Source organism: Dromiciops gliroides, chromosome 2, assembly GCF_019393635.1.
Source record: "Dromiciops gliroides isolate mDroGli1 chromosome 2, mDroGli1.pri, whole genome shotgun sequence".
Lineage (NCBI taxonomy): Eukaryota > Metazoa > Chordata > Mammalia > Microbiotheria > Microbiotheriidae > Dromiciops > Dromiciops gliroides.
The window spans coordinates 467,537,608-467,558,744 of NC_057862.1; the positions used below are offsets into that span (position 1 = coordinate 467,537,608).

A 21,137-nucleotide genomic window follows, 5' to 3' on the forward strand; every position below is an offset into this window, starting at 1 on the left:
GGATGGGGAGCTTATTTTAACTATGTTCCTCATAATCCCCACCCTACCCCTTAGGCTACCTACATGTAGACCAGGTGAAAAAAGGAATGACCTTGGTAAAAACATGGCCAGAGAAGATGCCCAAGAACCCAATGGTAAGCCCAACCAATTAAAACATAACATCACATAAAAGCATAACTGAAAAAAATCTCCTTTCTATGGGCCACTCTGCCCCTAAATGGCCCTAAAAATGAGTGTTCACTTGTTTCCCAAAGAAAATGTCTACTCTTTCCTTTGCCTGATAACTAGTTTGAAAAAGTTCTCTCCTTCTTCCTCCTTCTCACCTTCAGATTCTCTTGCATCTGCTTTGGGAAAAACAGGTCCAGCCCCACCTCCTTCCTAGAAGAGAAATCAACCAATGGCAACTCATCCCAAACCCAAACCTTTTTGTCCAATAAGAAATAAATAGGAGGGCTTGGATAGTGTGTGGCAGGAGGGGCGGGGGGGGGGGGGGGGGGGCCCGCGGGGAGGTAGTCCCACCTGGTGCAGGAATGATTGGATCTCTCAATTTGGTTCATCAAAATGGGGTAAAAGTTAAAGATTTGGGGAATGGTAGAAGGGAAGAACAAAGAGACAGAATGGAGGCAGTAGGGAAGGATTGTAGATACTTACTCCAAGAGCTCAAAGTTAGACTTCTTGTCAAGGGCATTGTGGGGCATGTCTTTAAAGAACCTCCTATAGAGAAAGAGGAGACAAGAACAGGAGAAATGTTGAAGACCAGGGCTCAGCAACTAAGTCACCTGTATGCTAACAATTGGCCTGGGCCAAGGGGCAGGGGGCAGGGGCAGGGGTCCAACGCATCTGGGAAACCATGATGGTTAGTTACAGGGTTCCAAAGTCTGATTTTAAAAAACAAAGATCCCTCCCCCAGGGCCATTCCTAAAACTAGGTCCATTGCCTATAGCTCCAGGATACAAGGCCCCCACTCTACTATGGGCTAGGTCCATAGACAGTGACTCAAGGAGCATTTGGCAGGGGAAAAGAGGCAGTTTTGTCTGTTGGGTGAATAAAGGAATTGAGATTCCTACATACACAGAATTTTTCCTTTTCCTATGTCCAAGGGGAAACGTGTAGATATTTTCAGACTTAACTAATGTGGGAATTTGTTTTGCTTGATAATATTAATATTTGTTACAAGGGTTTTGTTTTTCTTTTATGTTTTTTCCCCAGGAATGGTGAGCAGAGGGTAAGAGGTAGGGATAGAGAGAGGGGAGCAAAGAAAGAAAGGAGGGTAACAGGGGAGTCTTTTTTTAAAAAATTCAGAGAACAGAAAGAAGTACAGACAAAAAGGATAGCTTTGAAAGGTACAAGTTGAACATATATACTTGCAAAGAAAAGGAAGCTATACATAATAGAGACTTATAGCTTCATGTACAACCCTCTTCTTCTGATGTGTATGTATATACAAATGTACATTTTATTTACAGTTTGTTAAATTCAGAATAAAAATCTTTTAAAATTAAAAGATAAAGCTAGGTAGGATTCCTTCTTCTATTTCCTCTTCCTTTCAATTCCCTGAAGTTTTGTGATTTATGATGTTTTTCTTCTCTTCAAAGCTGCCCTTGATATTCATTTTAACTTGATTTCATTTACTTTTGGGGGGAGGGGCCCTTAAAACTACACTGTGCTAGGTATGGTCCCAGGCCATATACCCACCTAGCCATGGGTTTTTTGTTTGTTTGTTTGTTTTTTTAGTGAAGCAATTGGGGTTAAGTGACTTGCCCAGGGTCACACAGCTAGTAAGTGTTAAGTGTCTGAGGCTGGATTTGAACTCAGGTACTCCTGACTCCAGGGCTGGTGCTTTATCCACTGTGCCACCTAGCTGCCCCTATGGTCTTTCTTATATATAGCCCCCAGTATATTAAGGCCCCTAGGTCCTATCCACAGTTGGATTATCCCAGTGGGCAGGGTTGGTCATTTCTGTGGAGAGAAGCCAAGGAAGCAGGAGCTGATGATATGACCTTGACCTTTCCTAGTACTGCATGGCTGATTCATATTGACCCATCTAAGTAGGCATCTCCACTCCCACCTGACACCCTTTACCCCACAGATCAATCTATCCAGTAATTCCTACTTTTCTGAGGGCCTCACATAGCTTCTCTTGCTATGTTCACATGTGTCTGTTTTATCCCCTTGAATGAAGTCCCTTGGGAAACCCTTCTATGCTGGAGTTCCATTTAAAAAAAAAAATTATATATATATATATATATCATATTGTCACTATAGAATAGGAAGTAGTCAAACCATGGTAGAAAGCTTTGCCTGAGATCGACATCCCCATGGACTCTGAGGATATAGAAGGAAATTTAGAGGTCATTTAGTCTAACCTCCCATTCCAAGGGGAATCTCCTCTTCCATATTCCTACAGAAAATCATCCTGTCTCTGCTTGAACATTTCCATTGATGAGGCATTCATTGCCCCACGAGGCAGCCCTTTTCACTCTCAGACATCCCTAAGTAACTGTTAGGAAATTCTTCATTATATCAGGCCCAAACAAGCCTCCCATTGGTCTGGTTGCTTCAGGTAACTGAATAATAGAAAACAAATCCCTCTTCCATATAACAGCCCTTCAAATATTTGAAGATATTGTTTCATACCTTCTCTTCTCCACACTAAAAGTCCCCAGTTCCTTCAACTAGTGTATTTAAATGAGGAAAATGGCAGGAATTCAAAAGAGAGAATGAAATAAACAGAAAATAATAGCGGCTAAAGGGCAGCTAGGTAGTGCAATGAATAGAGTGCTGGGCCTAAAGTCAGGAAGAGCTGAGTTCAAATCTGGATTCAGACACTTACTAGCTGTGTAACCCTGGGCAAGTCACTTTATCCTGTTTGCCTAGTTTCCTCATCTGTAAAATGAGCTGGAGAAGGAAATGGCAAACCACTCCAGGATCTCTACCAAGAAGATCCCAAATGAGGTCATGAAGAGCCGGACATGATGAAAACAACTGAACAACAATGGAAAATAAGGACTGAACAGAGTAGACTCTTGTGAACTTGTCCTCTTCTCCCCCACCCCCACAAGCCACTCAGGATACATGATCAGTGACTTTTTGGTCTGATAAAGACTGCCTTTGATATTCATTTTAACTAGATATCACCTGGATAAAATATCTGATGGGTGAAGGCTGAGGGGAGGTAGCAGAGCACAGGGAAACCAAGGCTGATGGGAACTTGGGCCTGGGCACAGACCCACTAGTTACATTATTCTCAAATGTTCATAACAGAGAAAAAAATTGATAGTCATAGAGTGCTCGATCATACTTATTCTATTAAAAATATGCCATCTTAAAATAACCATGTAAATATGAATGTGATTAAGATAAAACGGCAATGAGAGAAAACACCATTTGACCTAGATTGGTCTCTTCTTCCTAATCTTCATTCGTTATCAATCACTACTCAATTTGAGGCATAAACTTGTCCTGGCTGGTGTTCCAAGTCAAAGGGTTTCTGAGGCTGTGCCCTGGCTATTTGGCAGTCAGAACCCTAGACTGTTTTCTCTAGTCAGGGTAATCACGTGGATGACCTTACTGTTGATTACCCACTCTTCCTCCACTGGAAGTCTTCCAGTGAAATATACCATTTATGTCTAGAATGAAAGAGTGAATGAGAAACATTTATCGTGTACCTATTTTAAGCCAAACACCCTCCCCTGCTATTTCTGGGAATTTGTTTGTTTGAAAATTTTCAACATAGGTTTATAAAAAGTATTTTACCCTCTTCCCCTCTCTCCTCCCCACTCTCCTGAAGTATCCAAATGTATTAGGAATCATCATAGCTGAGCTTCTTTTAAACAGTTTCCTAACAGAATCACAGGATCTAGAGCTGAAAGAAACCTCAGAGGTCATCTGCTCCAACCCTCTAACTCTATAGATGAGAAAACTCAGGCACAGAAAACTTTCCCAAAGTCCCAAATCTAGGTAATAGAAAAGCTAGGATATGTAACCAGGTCACTGACTCTAAACTCTATCTACTTCATAAACTCAATCTATTACAACACACTGACCCTCTCTGAGTCTCCTCATATTTGGCTTATTTGAAGATGTCCTCTGCTCTTCCACCCACCCATAGCCATATCTGGAAAATCACTTAGAATCAATCAAAACTCAATAGAGAAAAGGTCACATATAATCATACAAGTGCAAAGTTATCTCTGATGTAATCTAAGTAAAACAAATCCCTACAGAAATGGGAACTGATTAGTCACTGCTGTCAAGGTTTCCAAATCAGCAAACCTCATGAGTATGTTCTAATGTGCTTATTGTTTTGTTTACTCAGCTAACATCAAAGCTAAGAGTTCAACTTACTTAATGTTTGCGTAATATTTCAAAACTTGGACAAAGCCCATGTAATTATTAGAAAACGGGGCATTCTTATCTTCAAATGGGGAAGTTTCTGGATAGGAATCACCAATTTCAAATCTCAATTTGAGGGCAGGGAGAAGGGGACACGAAGACAATAGATGCAATAAACAGATATGTGTGTGTGTGTGTGTGTGTGTGTGTTTCTTTTTTAGGGTGGGTAATTGAGATTTATTTGAAAAGGAAAAGTGGTCATTTCATAGCTGTTGAGCTGGTTTAAATAGTCAACATTTGTTGTTGTTCAGTCTTTTGGGGGGGGCGGGCAATGAGGGTTAAGTGACTTGCCCAGGATCACACAGCTAGTAAGTGTCAGGTGTCTGAGGCCGGATTTGAACGCAGGTCCTCCTGAATCCAGAGCTGTTGCTCTATCCACTGCGCCACCTAGCTGCCCCCCAGTTGTTTCAGTTTTGTCCAATTCTTTGTGACCCCATTTGGGTTTTTTTGGCCAAGATACTGGAGGGGTTTGTCATTTCCTTTTCTAGCTCATTTTGAAGAAACTGAGACTGACAGAGTTAAATGACATAGAGGACTCTTATTGAGAACCCCCTTCATTTAACTCCTAGCACCTACCCCAAGTGGTTAGAACTAGAACTTAGAACCAGAAGAGGCTTCAGAAACCATCTAATTGAACCACCTCTTTTTACAGGAACAAAAACAGAAGCCCAGAGACATTAAAATATTTGCCCGAGGTCACATGGATAATAAGAGGCAGAGATGGGATTTGAACCTATGTACTCTGACTCCAGAAACTAGTGTCATACATCCTATTAAGGTGGTTAATGTCATGTTTGATTCATTCTAGGACAAATAATACCTTTATCCAGTGACTTTGTGGGTTACTGTGAACCTTTCAAGAAATGGAAATGGAGGGAACAGTCATGAGCCTGGTATCAATCATTCAACCAATCAAAAAATAAGCATTTATTAAGCACTTACTACATACCAGACACTGTGCCAAGGGCTGGGAATACAAAGACAAAGAGCAAAAACAGTTCCTGTCCTTCAGGAGCTTACATCCTAACAGAGAAGTCAACATGTACATATATAAGATGGAAAGTAGATACAAGAGAAGGCACTTGAAATTGGGGTGGGAGGAGTGGATGAGGAAAGAGGTACTAGAGCTAAGTCTTGAAAGAATACAGGGAGGCAACTAGGTGGCACAGTGGATAAAGCACCGGCCCTGGATTCAGGAGTACCTGAGTTCAAATCTGGCCTCAGACACTTGACACATACATAAGTGACCCTGGGCAAGTCACTTAACTCCCATTGCCCCGCTCAAAAAAAAAAAAAAAAAGAATACAGGGATAAAAGGCAGAAGTGAGGAGGAAGAGCAGTCCAGGCATAGGGACAGCCAATACAAAGTCATAGAGACAGGAAATGGAGCCTTGTATTTGAGGAACAGCAAGTAGGACTGGACAGTATGTCTAGGCTGGACAGATCAGTGTAGGGAGGTTGCCTGGGAGGACCCTTGACAGTAATAAGGAGTTTTAAAAGGTGGTAGATGGGGAAGGGAGGAGGTACAGGGAGGAAAGATATTGAATTTTGGTTTGGACTTGTTGAGTTTGAGAGGCCTATGGGACATCCAGTTCAAAATGTGTAAATAGACAATTTGAAATGCAGAACCAGAGCTTAGTCAAAAGACATGGGCTGGATATATAGATCTGGAAGTAATTCACATAGAGATGATAATAGAACCCATGGGATCTGAGGGGATCACCAAGCAAGAGTGAATAAAGAGAAAAGAGAAGAGGGCTCAGGCTGGAAATTCAAGGGTCCTCCACAGTTAGTGAGGGCATAAAATGGATGAAGATCAAGCAAAGGAAAGGGTATGCAGGAGAAGCTAGTCAATCATGTCAAATGCTGCAGAGAGATCAAGGAGGATGAGGACTGTTCATTAAATGGGAAAATAAAGAGCTCATTCATAACTTGGGAGAGTTTGCATCCTCAGCTCTGTAGAAAAGGATTTTATACTCTGACTTACAGAATTGTACTGCATTGTTGTCGGTTATCTGCATGTGCACCATGCTGAATATATTCTGGAGAAAGGGAACCAGGGAAAAATGATGGGGAAGGCCAAGCACATGGCATCCCATATCCTCTTGGGCACATTTTGCCACAAACTCAGCATCCTTTCTGGCATGCTGAAACAATGGAGAGGCTCTTCCACTCTCCCCAACACTTATCCCTCTCTGGGGATGTATAGAAAATTCAAATCATGTACAAGAATGGTGTTGAGAATACTAGATTTGAAGTCAGAAGACCTGAATTTGAAATCTGTCACCTACTATCTATGTGACCTTAAGCAAGTCACTTAACCTTATTGGGCCTTAGTTTCCTTATCTGTAAAATGAGAGGGTAAAAAGTACTAGATAGGGGCAACTAGGTGGTGCAGTGCATAGAGCACCAGCCCTGGAGTCAGGAGTACCTGAGTTCAAATCTGGCCTCAAACACTTAACACTTGCTAGCTGTGTGACCCTGGGCAAGTCACTTAACCCCAATTGCCTCACTGAAAAAAAAAGAAAAAAAGTACTAGATGGTCTTTAAAATCTCTTTCAGCTGTAGTGATCCCTGCTATGTCCCCATGGCCATCCCTGGGCACCATACACTCTGTTTTCTAGAACAAAAGCCAGAATTCTCTAATGACCCTCCAGTCAGCAGGGGTAGTAAGAAGGATTCCTAGAATCTCCCAAAGATTTGGAATAGCCAGAGGGCTGATTAGTTTTCCAATGCTGTCCCCCATCCCAGGACTCCCTCTCTTTGCAGCAGGCTGAAGTGACCTTGAATAGGGTGTGTAATAACTTGGAAATGTACTAAGTAACTATGTTCTTCTGTCTCTATCACTACACAGTGCTAAGGATAATGCCTAGACACAACTGGTATGAAGACAAAGGAGACTATTGAATGGAGAGGCATTCAGATAATGAAAGAGAAGAGAAGCACAGAATACAAGAGGCAAGAGGGGACTCTAGAATTCATCTAGTCCAACCCCTTCCTTTGTGGAGATAAGGAAGCTGAGACGCAGAAAAGTGGAGTTACCTACCCAGGGTCACCAAAGGACTTAATGACAGAGCCAGCAAGAATACTGAAAGTAGGCTCAGATCTTCTACCCTGTTAGGGCAGGGCTCTGTCTGTTCCACCAGAGTGGAATGCTTTGTTCAGTATAGTTTGTAAAATGAGGCTAGAAAGAAGGATAGATAAGACAGGCTGATTTTAAGTAGCAAGATAGCTTAGGGCTTAGTGCTAAAGAAGTAAACAGAAAAAAAACAACTCCCAAACTATAGGCAAATGCAGGAGGGAGGCAGGGATAGTGGACAGAAAAACAGGCCAATACGTACTACCACACAGTCAAGTCTTAGTACCAAAATCTCAGATCTTCTACTACTGTTCCCTCCCTTTGGCTTTGGGAAGGAAGACTGGGTCAGCTGGGAAACGAAGAGATGGACTAAGTCTCTGTCCATGGTACCTCACATCTACACGTTGTCCTAGTAAGAGGCCAGAAGTCACATACCTGAGCTCCAGACAGCCCAGCTGCAGTGCCATGCCTTCACTGACCTTGCTGGCATAACGTTGCATATAATCATTCCGTAGCTGTGGAGCAAAAAGGGATATCAATCAATCGATGAACATTTATTGTGTCTACTGTGTGCTAGGCATTGAACTAGGATAACAAGAGAAAAACAAACGGTCCTTGCCTTCAAGGAGCTAACATTCTGTCAGAGGAGATAAAATGTATATACATAAATAAATATAGAATATATATATAAAATAATGATAAGGTAATGATGGGAGGGAAATGCACCAGCAGCTAGGGGGAATCATGAAGGACGGGGCACTTCAGCTGAGTGTTGAAGGGAGCAGGGATTCTAAGGGGCAGAGATGAGGAGAGACGGCATTCCAGACATGGGGAGCAGCCCGTGGAAAGGTATGAACATAGAAAATGGACCCAGCCCTGAATCTCTTTCTCCATACCAATTCTCGTTGAGAGCATAAGGTTTAATTTCAGTTTTGCCCTGGGGTAAGACACTCTCTTTCCCAGGACCTGTTTTCTCTTCTTCAAGAGGTTGGTCTTTTAGGCAAGAAAGTTCCCCAAGAAAGTCGAAGAGGCAGTGGGAGTTTTGAATGGAGGATTAAATGAGGAGATAGAATAATGAGAGCACAGAGCTCCCTGGGGAGCCAGCTCTAACATTCTAGGATTCCAGCCTAGGGGTCATGTGGGGAAACAGGACAATAAGGCCAGGGAGTGATTGCCAGAGCAGAGCAGCCTGGATCTCCTCCGTACAAATGCCAGCCTTTGTCCCATCCCCCCACCCCTGCTCCCAAAGGAAGGGCAAATGAGATTCAGGGTTCTGGAAGCCTCACCTGCTGGTAAAAGTAAAGCAGCGTGGTTCTGTCTTCTTTCAGGGCCTCCATGAAGTCCTCTGGTAAGTAGCGGATCTGCAGGTCATACCTGAGGCAGGAAATTCAGAACCTCTGGTCTGGGGTGGGGCGGCTGGTGCCTGAAGTGGGTAAAGGGGCCAGCAGAGGAGGGGCAGAGGCAGACAAGGAGCCTGGCATGCAGGGGTCCTGTCTGGAGTGGACTGGGCTCTCTATGAACTCCTTTTTGTGTGAGGCAATTGGGGTTAAGTGACTTGCCCAGGGTCACACAGCTAGTAAGTGTCAAGTGTCTGAAGCCGCATTTGAACTCAGGTCCTCCTGAATCCCGGGCCGGTGCTTTCTCCACTGCGCCACCTAGCTGCCCCCTTCTATGAACTCTTAACCAAAGCCCGTTTCCTTCCAGGGAGACAGCATGGGATGGTGGAAAGGGTAATGGATTTGGAATCAGAGGAAGTGGGTCCAAAGCCCGGCTCTTTCACTTGGGCAAATAATCCACCTCTCTGAGCCTCAGTTTCCTCACCCATAAAACGGGGAGGTTGGACTAGATGACCTCTGAGGTCCCTTCCAGGGCTAGATTTATCACCCAGTGGTCACTGGTATGGGGCAGAAGGTATAGAATCACATAGTCGGGGTTCCTGGATTCTGCTTTAGCTCCTGCCCCATACATGTTCACTGCCTCTCTGACCACTAGTAAGAGTAATAATAACAATTACAATAACAATAAATAACACAAAGCACTTGGAGATTGTTAAATCACTTTTCAAAATCTCCCTCATTTGAGCCTCCCAACAAACCCATGAGGTAGATATTATATAATCATACCCATTTTACAAATGAATAGACTGAGGCTCAGAGAATTTAAATGATTTGCTCAGGGTCATACACTTAGTGTCTCAGGCAAAATGTGGACCTGGTCTCATAGCACTCTATTCATTAAGTCATGTTGCATCTCTGACAGGTACCCAATTATCTCTATCTTGAGCACCCTTCAAGAGCTCTAATAGAGTCTTTATATAATATCTTTCCAATTTAGGAGGTTTCTGGATTACAGATTACCAGTTTGGAGGCATTGTGGTACAAAGGGAAAAGCACTGACTCTGGAGTCAAAAGTCTTGGGTTCAAATCCTGCTTCTGATACTCACTAGCTGTGTGACCTCGGGCAAGTTATTTAACCTCACCAGGCCTCATTTTCCTCAATTATCAAATGAGGGAATTGGTCTAGATGACTTCTTGAGTCCTTTCCAGATCTAGATCTATACTCCTAAGTTCAACTGAGCTCTGTTGAGCGAGAACTGTGGGTTCATGGTGAACCCAAGATAAGCTTTCCAGAAATCAGTCTACAGAAACTATGGGAGAATAAGAAGCTGTGGCTCTACTCAATTTCCCTAGAATTTCTCTGTCTCCCAACTGGCTAGGATGATCCTCTGCTATGAGACAAGGAAGTCTTCCCTTACTATTGACGGTTGGGGCCTTTCTAACATTGAGGACTGGGCTGATGGTCTCTGAAAGAGCCAACCATGGAATTGGATGGAAGGGGCCAAAAAGATCCCTGTCTTTGAACAGGAAGAGGAATCTCGAGTTGGATTTGGGTGATGCTAGGGTCTTTCTCCCAAGGTGGCAGGACAGCTAAAAACAGCAGCTCCAGGACAAGAGACTAGTGATATGGGAGTGGAGCTAGTTAGCTCGGGGTATCTTAACATGGGTCCTGAGCTCTGAAGTTTATTTTATTTTTGCCTTTTTTAACTTTGGCAGCTAATAAAGTATTTTTAAAACTCCCACCTCTGTCTCTGGTTAGCTATGGGTTCAAAAATGGGGTGTCACTGCTGAAACAAGGAAAATCAGGGGATATTCATGTACCCTGGAAGTGTGAACTTGGACTGGTCACCATGATAGAGAGTTGCAGATGGTATTATCCTCACAGTATCTTTGGTAAAGTACATTTTTTGTGGGCGGTGGGCAGTGTTGGTTTGGGACCAGATCTATGATTTCATTGGTATAAGGAACTCCCAGCATGGAAATCCCCTCTACCAATGAAAATCAGCAACTTAGAATCTTAGGGAGTACCTAGTGCATTGAGAGATTCGGTAACTTAGCTTGAGTAACACAAGTAATAATGATGGTGATGAGAATAATAATAAAGATGACTAGCATTTATGTAGTGCTTTAAGGCTGAGCTGACCTTACATAGGATATGTAGTAACTTAGTGATATTTGCCAAGTATTTTACATAACGTTATCTCATTTGATGGAATATGTATGATACATGTGGTAATGAAGTATTATGTATCAAAGGCAGGACTTGTACCCAGGTCTTACCCCAAGCATGAACAGAGGATTACAGATTTCAAGTTGTAAAAGACCTTTATTCAGAGGCAGCTAGGTGGCACTGTACTAGATTTAGGAGTCAGGAAGTCCTAAATTCATATTCCTGCTTACTGGCTGGGGGATCTGGCAAGGTACTTAACTTCTCTGTTTCTCAATTTCCTCATCTGTAAATAGATGATAATAATAGTAACCAGGCTTGTTGGGAGGATAAATGATAGATATGCAAGGTGTTTTACAGGACCTTCCAATGCTATATAAATGCTATTTACTACTTATTAATGCTAACCATTATTAAGGGTCATCTAGGCAAATTCCTTCTCTTTATAGTTGAGGGAAAAATCAAGCTCAGAGAGGTTAAATGATTTGCTTAGGATCACAGAGGAAACCCATTGGCAGAGCCAGGATTGGAACCCAGGTCCAAACCCATTGTTACCACACCGACTCTTTCCTGATTTTGAGATTTGGTCTCTGGAGAAGGAGGCAAACCTCTGAACTAGAGCTTCCCAACCTGATCTTCTTTCTGTAGAGCATCTATTTTCTCAGAGTCTCTAGAGAAAGCAGCTGGGATGGATGATAGTGAATTTTCTAGGCCTCAAGTCAGTGCCCTCCAATCCATTCTCTATTCTATTGTTGTTTTGTCATTTTCAGTCATGTCCAACTCTTTCTGACCCCATTTAGAGTTTTCCTGGCAGAGATACTCCAGCTCATTTTACACATGGGGAAACTGAGGCAAACAGGGTGAATTGACTTGCCCAGGGTCACACAGCTAGTGAATGTCTGAGGCCATGTTTGAACTTAGGGAGATGAGTCATCCTGACTCCAGGCCTGGTGGTCTATGCACTGTGCCACCTAGCTGCCCATCTCTACCCTAAGGATTTGCTTCTCTCTCCTACCTCCATTCGGCTTCGACGTGTAGACATTCATACTTCTCCTGCACCTCGCCCACTGTCAGCTGAGGGTGCAGCCAGTGGATCTCATCAGATTTCATGTGTTTCAGTCTCAGGCCATAGCACTCAGTCAGCTGGATGTTGGGCCCAATCCTCCCACTTAGCAGGATAGAGGTGATGATCTCCTATAGAAGAGATGGGGGAAAGAATGTGAGACTGAGGGAGAAAAGGCAAGAATCATAGATTTAGGGCTAAAGGAGAAGACATCCAGTCCAATGGCCTCATTTTACAGATGAGGAAACTGGGGCCCTAGAGAAGTTAAACAACTTATCCAATGTCATATAGGCAGTAAGTAGCAGAGGCAGGATTTGAACCCAAGCCCTCTGACTCTTTCTACTGTCCACAAGGGAGGGAACAGAAAGAAGAGGAAATATGGAGGCAAGAAAAGGTGACATGGAGAAGGGGGAAAGAAAGGGATTCACTGGTAAATTCCTGCAAGGGATTTAAATCAACATGCCAGATATTAATTGAGTGCATATAATACCCAAGGCATTTCCTTGAATACAGGAGAATATTAGGAATGGAGAGTAGGATAGGGCACAGTGATTGAAAGTGAAGCCTGGGGCAGCTAGATGGCACAGTGGTTAAAGCACCGGCCCTGGATTCAGGGGTACCTGAGTTCAAATCCGGCCTCAGACACTTGACACTTACTAGCTATGTGACCGTGGGCAAGTCACTTAACCCCCCTTGCCTAAAAAAATTAAAAAAAAAAAAAGAAACCTATTTGATCTGAATAGACCAAGTTCAGCTGAACTGAGCACCATCATTGTGGCAGGAAAAGAACCAATCTGGGAGTCAGGAAACCTGGTTTCTGACTTAGGCAAGTCATCCATCTCTTTGGGCATCAGTCTCCTCATCTGTAAAATGAGGGGACTGAACTAGATGACTTCTAAGGTTCTTTCTAACTTTTACGTCCTATTGTTCAATGTCTTTGACTACGAGTTACAACCAGTTCATCTCTGATTGACTCTAGTCCATCTCCCTACTCTGGGCATTTTGCATTAGCTATGCCCCATGCCTGTATGCTCTCCTGGTTCCCCATAAGTCCCAGGTAAAAATCTCGCCTTCTACAAGAAATCTTTCCTGATCCCCCCTTGATTCTAGTACCTTCCTTCTGATTATTTCCAACTGATACTATGCAGAGCTGTTTGGACACAGCTGTTTGGATGTTTTCTTCATTAGACTGTGAGCTCTTTTTGTGCCGGGACTGTTTTTTGCTTTTCTTTGTCTCCCCAGCACTTTTCACAGTGCCTGACATATAGTAGGTGCTTAATAAATGTTTATTGACTGACTAGGATGTATTCCTGCTTCACTTCTACCTCAGAAAATCCCTTGCTTCCTTCAAAGCATAGCTCAGGGACTACTTCTTATTCAAGATCTCTTCTGATACCCCAGTTGTTAAATGTTCTTGCTTTCTCTCTCTTGAAATTACTTTGTATTATTTTGTATATATTATGTGTATGCACATATTTCACTGCATAATACTATATCCAGAGATGTGCTGGAGCCAGCTTAAACCTAACTCCTGAGACAAGACTGTTAAATTTTCAGTGTGCACACTTAAAACCTTGGAAATCAATAAATGCTACAAATCAGGGCTAGATCTATTGTTTTGTTGACTGTCTAGACTTATAAATGATGGAGAAATGTTAATAATGTAGCTAAACCTAAAGGTATGTCCTACTTTCGGAGAATTGATTGATATACATTTACTAGCCAACCCCTTTACTATCCCTTCAGTGAATTGAAAATTCCTTGAGGGCATAGAACCTATTCTGTTTTTGTCCTTGTCTCCCCCAGGGCACTTAGTACAAGGCCTGGTATATAGTAGGTAGTAGATTAATACTTACTGAATTGAGGGGGTTTTGTTGTTTGTTTTTGTTTTTTTTTGGTTTTTGTTTGGTTTTTTGGGGGGCAATGAGGGTTAAGTGACTTGCCCAGGGGTCACAAGCTAGTAAGTGTCAAGTGTCTGTGGCTGGATTTGACTCAGGTCCTCTGAATCCAGGGCCAGTGCTTTGAATTGAGTTTTTAAAAGTATATAGTAGGGGCAGCTAGGTGGCACATTGGTTAGAGCACCAGCCCTGGTTCGGAGCACCTGGAAAGTCAAATCCAGGCCTCAGACACTTGACACTTACTAGCTGTGTGACCCTGGGCAAGTCACTTAACCCCAATTGCCTCACCCCCCCCCAAAAAAAAGTATATAGTAGATATTAGATAAGTGCCTATTAAATATGATCTCTCCCTCTTCTGAACTCCTATAATAACCAATAATAGCTAACATGTAGTGCTTTAAGGTTTGCATAGTGCATTTTATCTCATTTGGTTCTGAAAATACTGTGAGATGGATGTTATCTTTAGAGATGAAGAAACTGAGGCTGAGAGAGGATAATGAATGCCCAGGAACACACAGCTAGTGTCTGAAGAATGATTTGAACTTAGCTCTTCCTGACTCCAACTCCAGCACTCTTTCTACTGTGCCACCTAGCAGCCTATAATACTGTGTTTGCATCTCACATTCTGCCTTTTATCATCAATATTTACAAATTCTCTTCTTTATTCCCCCTACTAGACTGTGAGCTCCATTAAAGAGACCAGTCATTCATCTTTGTATCCCTACAATGTATGGTACAATACTTTGCTTACAGTAGGTACTCAACATATTTGTTGGTGAATGAATGAACAAATTAAATGAGTATAGACTAGGTATGAAAAGTAGCCTGCCTCAGTGGAGGAAAAAAGCATCAATTCGGAATCAAGAATCTAGGATTCTGGTGCTGGTTCCACCACTGACTGGGAAGTATGTCACTTTCTTCATTCCCTGCCTTAGTTTCCTTGTCTGTAGCCAGATTTCCCCAATAATAACTGTGCTATATGACTATAGCACTTTAGGGTTGAAAAAGTACTTCATAGAAGTTATTCGTTCTAAGCTTTCCTCTAGTCCTGCAAGGTAGGCACTACTGAATCCATTTTACAGATACACACAAATAACATTGTGCTCATTTCATCAAGTCCTAGAATATTATAGAGTCTCCTAGATGAGGTCCATAACTGCCCCAACTAGACACACAGAAAAGACCAAGTGTGTGAAGAATGCCTATTGTTCAGATTAATCTACACAATCCATCCATATCCAGCTAGTCCCACATGCCTAGAGTGATAGAGACATACACACAGAAATATATAAATGTATATGTGTATATACACACAAATTTATACATATATACAAATATACAGGGCAGCTAGGTAGCATAGTGGATAGAACACTAAGCTTGGAATCAGGAAGACTCATCTTCATGAGTTCAAATCTAGCCTCAGATGCTTATTAGCTGTGTGACCCTGGGCAAGTCACTTAAGTCTATTTGCTTGTTTACTCATCTGTAAAATGAGCTGGAGAAGGGGAATAAAACACCGGCCCTGGATTCAGGAGGACCTGAGTTCAAATCCGGCCTCAGATACTTGACATTTACTAGCTGTGTGACGCTGGGCAAGTCACTTAACTCCCATTGCCCAGGGGAAAAAAAAAAAGAAAAGAAAAAATGAGCTGGAGAAGGAAATGACAAACCACTCCAGTATCATTACCAAGAAAACCCCAAATGGGGTCACAAAGAGTCAGGTACAACCGAAACAACTCACTACCAACAAAAACACATATGCATATACATCCATATAGGTACATATAAACATATATTTGTATACATATATGTATACATATGTGCACACATGGTATTTATATACATACATATATACATCTATCTATTTACCTATCTTGGGCAGGCATTGAAAATAGACAATGAATTCAAAGAGATGGTTCATTTCTTTTTCCATATACCCTTTCAAATCCAGTTAGCCAGGGCAACCAAACCTGCAACACCAACAATGGAAGGGGGGGTAGCTGTCAGTTTATCTGGAGACCATTAGGCCGGTAGTTTGACTGTACCACCACCTGGTGGTCAAGTTGTGTACTACACTTTCTTAATGGTGCAAAGGATCATCCCTTTCCAGTTGGAAGGGATCATCAGCTAATTAACTAACTGATTAATTAGTTGACTGAAAGCCTGCTTTTCTGTAGGTTTGTAAAAAGCAGGAAAAGGTCCAAGTTTAGATAGAAATGGCTACTGAAGCATCTCAAGTGTCCCCTGAGACACCAACCAAGGGAATGCAACGGGCACACCATGGTCAACAAGATGATAATAATAGCCTGGCATCTTACTATAGCATTTTAAAGTTTTCAAAGTACTTTCACATGCATTATCTCATTTTACCCCACCTAACAACTCTGTGAGGTGGATACTAGCATATCCCCATTTTTTACAGATGAAGAGACGGCTAAGTCCATGGTTACACCATCTCAGTAGGTAAAGTGAGAGTTAAATTCAGTTCTTCTTGACTTCAATGTCCAGTGTTCTATCCGTCATGCTATGCAGAGGATGCTTATGGATCCATCTATATAATCATCAAGTTGACCATCCTCATTTTAAAAAGGAGAGAAAACTGAGGCCCAGAGAGATAAAGTGACTTGCCCTAGACTATACAGCTACACAGTGGTCCGGGTCATTCACTCAAATCTCTTAAACTGCTTATTACTAAATGACTTCTCCTAGTGTTTAGCAGAGTTCCTGATCTATAGATGGTGCTTAATAAATGCTTGTTCACTGACTGACCCTCCCACAACTGCTAACAGACCCTAGGACACAGAAGAGACAATACTAAGCAGGAGGGTTAAACAGGCTATGGCCTCTAACGTAATTTCCAGTTTGGGTTCTAATTTATTTTAATTCAATTAAATTCAACAAGCATTTATTTAGTGCCTACCATATATAAGGCTCTGTGCTAAGCAGCCACCAGAGCTACAAAAAAAGAAAAGAAAAACACTCCCTGAAAGGAGATTAAATTCTTCTAGTGGCTTTTATATAGTTAAGCAAGTACAAGATCATTTGAGGAAGGAGAAAACAGCAAGACTAGGGGGAGATAAAAAGGGCTACTTTCCAGAGGTGGCTCTTCAGATGAGTCTTGAAGAGAGAGAGAAGAATTGCAAGAGGCAGAACTAAAGAGAGAGGGTGTTTTAAGCATATGGAATCACCTGTGCAAAAGAGTACAGTGGGAAATAGAATGTTGAGTCTGAAGAACAGCAAATAGGCACGGTTTAAAGGGAAAGGGAAAAGAACAAGCATTTATTAATTTACCTACTATGGCCCAGGGAAAGTGTACCCTAGTGCTTTATTAAATATTACATCATTATCTAGTTTAGGGCTGGAACAGATATGGACATGGAAAGGACTAATATGAAATAAGTTTGGGAAAGTAGCCTGGAGCTAGACTATAAAAGGTTTTTAAACTTCAATCTGAAGAATAATAGTATTTTATCCAGGGGGAATAGGGAGTCAATAAAGCTCTTATTAGGCCAGGGAAGTGATTACAGTCAGACCCTGTACTTTAGAAGAGTGCAGCAACTAGCTGTATGGGTGGAGGAGTGTGGCAAGGGGAGAGACTAGAACCAGTTTGTTACTGAAATATTTCAGGCAAGAGATGATGGGAACTGAACTGGGATGTTGCAATATGAATGGAGAGAAGGGGACAGATGTGAGAGATGTTAAGAACTACTTTCCATTTTTTATAATGCAGTTCCAGATGTTGCGGCTCACGGTGTCCTTGGTCCTGAGAAGCAGTCATGTGTAAATAGAAGAAAGCCAGCCCTTGGGGTGGCGAGGAAGACCCAGGGTTTCAAGTTCTACCTAAGACACATAATAGCTGTGTGACCAATGATAAGTCACTTAAATGGCGATTTCATGTAGACTCATGAGATCATAGATCTAGAGTTAGAATGATAACGATCACTAGGCTTTCTATTTATATAGTGTCTCAGATTAGCAGGTTATCTCACAACCACCCTGGGAGATAAGGGTTAGTATTACCCCATTTTATAGATGAGGAAAACTGATACTGATAGGTTAAGTGCTTGACCAGGATCACACAGCCAGTAAGTGGTCTTAAGAAGGATTCAAACTCAGGTCTTCCTACTTCCTAGCCCAACACTCTACAGGGCACCACTAGCCACCTCTTAGGCCATCCAGTCCAACCTCCTCATTTCACACAATAATAACTGGCATTCATACAGCTTTACAGGTTTATAAGGTTCTACCAACATGATATGACTTATAGATGAAAGCTCCCAAATGTGTCATCCCCCCATTAGACTGTGAGCCGCTTAAGAGCTGGGGATTGACTCCACTTTTCTATATCTATAGTGCTTAGCATGAGGGCTGTGTATGTATAGCAAGGGCATAAGAAACACTTTTTTATTCATTCATTCATTACCTCATTTGATGCTTGCAATAACCCTTATGAGCTAGGTGTTATTATTTTACAGACAAGGAAACTGAGGCTCAGAGAGTCTGAGTGACCTACCCAAAGTCACACAGCAAAGACGAAATTTCTGTAGTAGTACTGGAACCAAAGAATCCCTGATGTCTAGTCCAGGACTCTACTTACTACTTCTATGCTATGGGGAGGGGGCAGGGGGAAGAGAAGAGGAGAGAGGGGAGAGGCAGAGGGGAAGGAAAGGGGAGACAAAGGGGAAGAGGGGGAAGAAAAAGAAGAAACAAGGGGGTAAGAGAAGGAGAGATGGAGAGGAAAATAAGGAGAGAGAAAGAGGGAGGGAGGAAGAGGGGGGAGAGAACAGAGAAAAGGAGAGATAAAGGAAAGAAAACACTCCAGGAATCTTTCTTAAGCACCAGCATTTCAGACGGGTATCATCCCATGTGGTGCTCTTAGGCGATACTGAATTGTGATATAAGGACGCTTCTGTAGCTTGTTGCCTTTTAATCAAGGGGAAAAGAAAAAAAAATAAACCCCAACCACTCCAATGGGGGAGTGTAGATTTCGAGAGCTCCATCAGGGGAGGAGGAGGATTATTGGACAAACTTGGCAAGACTCCAAGACATTCCTGGTACAGAGTGTACAGCCAGATAAGGGAAAGCCCCTTGGAAGTCATAACACGAGATGAGGTGAGAAGCTGGAGGGTCAAAGAATCCAGGGAGGGTAAGACCTTTCTGCTGACCCAGGACCTGGAAGAGAAAGGGAGCTGCCATTTCCTGGAGTAGAGCTTCTTTTGGCCCAAGCTGTGAGGAGCCTGGAGGGGACAGGGAGGTGCGTGTGGTTTAGCAAGGGCTTGGCCTTCTGGTACTAGAACCACAGGAAGCTGGACAGCTGCCTCTGCAGAGTGTCTAGGCAAGAGATTCGGCCCAAATGACAGGAAAGCTGGGAAAGTGGGACAGGCCAGGGAGTAAATCCTAGCACTGGGAAGTTCGGACTCCTGGTTTCCCAGTTCCCCTCTCACTAGCTCCCTTGAGTAAGTCTGTGTTGCATAGATTATTCTTTGGGGGGGGCAGGCAATGAAGGTTAAGTGGACTTGCCCAGGGTCACACAGCTAGTACATGTCAGTGTCTGAGGCCGGATTTGAACTCAGGTCCTCCTGAAGCCAGGGCCAGTGCTTTATCCACCTAGCTGCCCCCGTTGCATAGATTATTCTAAAAAAAACTGAGCAAGATAAATCCAGCTTACTGCTTTTAGGGGACTTTGGTAAGTCATTCCCTTCCCTGGGATTCATTTGATTCCATTGTAAAATGAGGATGTTGGATTGAGTAGCCCTCTAAGATCCCTTCCAGCCCCCAAATCTAAGATCTGAACTTCCTCAATGATCCCAAGTTGGTCAATCAGTCTATCAGAAACAAACATTTATTAAGTGCCTATTATGTGCTGAAAAATAAAGAAAGGTAAATAACAGTTCCTGCTTTCATGGAGCTTACAGTCTAATAGGAGAGATAACCTGCAGCCCATGCTCAGATAAGATTTATACAGTTAAATTAGAGATAATCAATAGGAGGAGGCACTGAGCTGAGGGGTAGCTATTGCATAGGGCTTCTGGCAGAAGGTTTGACTTTAGATGAGCCTTGAAGGAAGCCAGGGGAAATTAGGAAGCAGAGGTGAGGATGGAGAGCGCCAAGATGGGGAACAACGGGTAAAAATGCATGTAATTGGGGGCAGCTAGGTGGCACAGTGGATAGAGCACTGGCTCTGGAGTCAGGAGGACCTGAGTTCAAATCCGGCCTCAGACACTTAACACTTACTAGCTGTGTGACCTCGGCCGAATCACTTAACCCCCCATTGCCTCACCAATAAATAAATAAATAAATAAATAAATAAATAAATAAATTAAATAAATAAATAAATAAATATAAAAATGCATGTAATTAGTTGAAAACCAGAGTCTCTAATCTGAGAAACAGCAGAGGGGCTGGTGTCACTGGATCACACAATATGTGGGGAGGGGGGAGAGCATTAGGAGGGGCAAGGTTATAAAGGGGTCTGCATGTCAAACTGAGGATTTTCTATTTGATCCTAAAGGTAATACAGAGACACTGAAGCTGACTGAATGGGAGGGTGACATGGTTAACCCTATGCTTTAAACAGATTGGGTTGGCAGCTGAGGGGATGAACTAAAATGGGGAGAGACTGTATGTAGCAAAGAAAGCTAAATAGCAAACTCCTTGCATGGGTCTAGGTGTGAGGTCATGAGCACCCATTCCAGGGGGGCAGTAATGTCAGAGGAAAGAAAGAAAGCCCATTGGAGAGATGTTATAACGATAGAAATCTGGGCAAGTCACTTAACCCCCGTTGCCTCACCAAAAAACCCCCCCAAAAAAACAACTTTATTTTTAGGGGGCAGCTAGGGTGGCACAGTGGATAGAGCACTGGCCCTGAGTCAGGAGTACCTGAGTTCAAATCCGGCCTCAGACACTTAACACTTACTAGCCGTGTGACCCTGGGCAAGTCACTTAACCCAATTGCCCTCACTAAAAAAAAAAAAAAAAAAAAAAAAAAAAAAAAAAAAGATAGAAATCAGAGACCTTGGTAACAGATTGGATGGGGGGAAGGGTGAGAGTGAGGGACTTGAGGATGACATCTAGGGACTGGGAGCAAGATAGTGCCCTTCACAATCCTGTTTCTTTTCCTCTTTCAAATACTACCTCACAGCAAAGAATTGAAAATAAGAAGACCATCAACGGGGGAATGCCTGAACAAGTTGTGGTA

The 21,137-nt window shown here is 42.6% G+C and overlaps 1 protein-coding gene across 1 annotated transcript in view; it reads right to left on the reverse strand.

The window, feature by feature from the left end:
- Positions 1 to 21,137, reverse strand: part of PTK2B (protein tyrosine kinase 2 beta) — a 170,208-nt gene that overhangs the window by 38,789 nt on the left and 110,282 nt on the right. Inside the window, 5 exon segments of the mRNA XM_043985136.1 lie at positions 324 to 378; positions 652 to 714; positions 7,910 to 7,989; positions 8,761 to 8,848; positions 11,994 to 12,172. Of these exon segments, the coding sequence (XP_043841071.1) occupies positions 324 to 378; positions 652 to 714; positions 7,910 to 7,989; positions 8,761 to 8,848; positions 11,994 to 12,172 (465 nt within the window).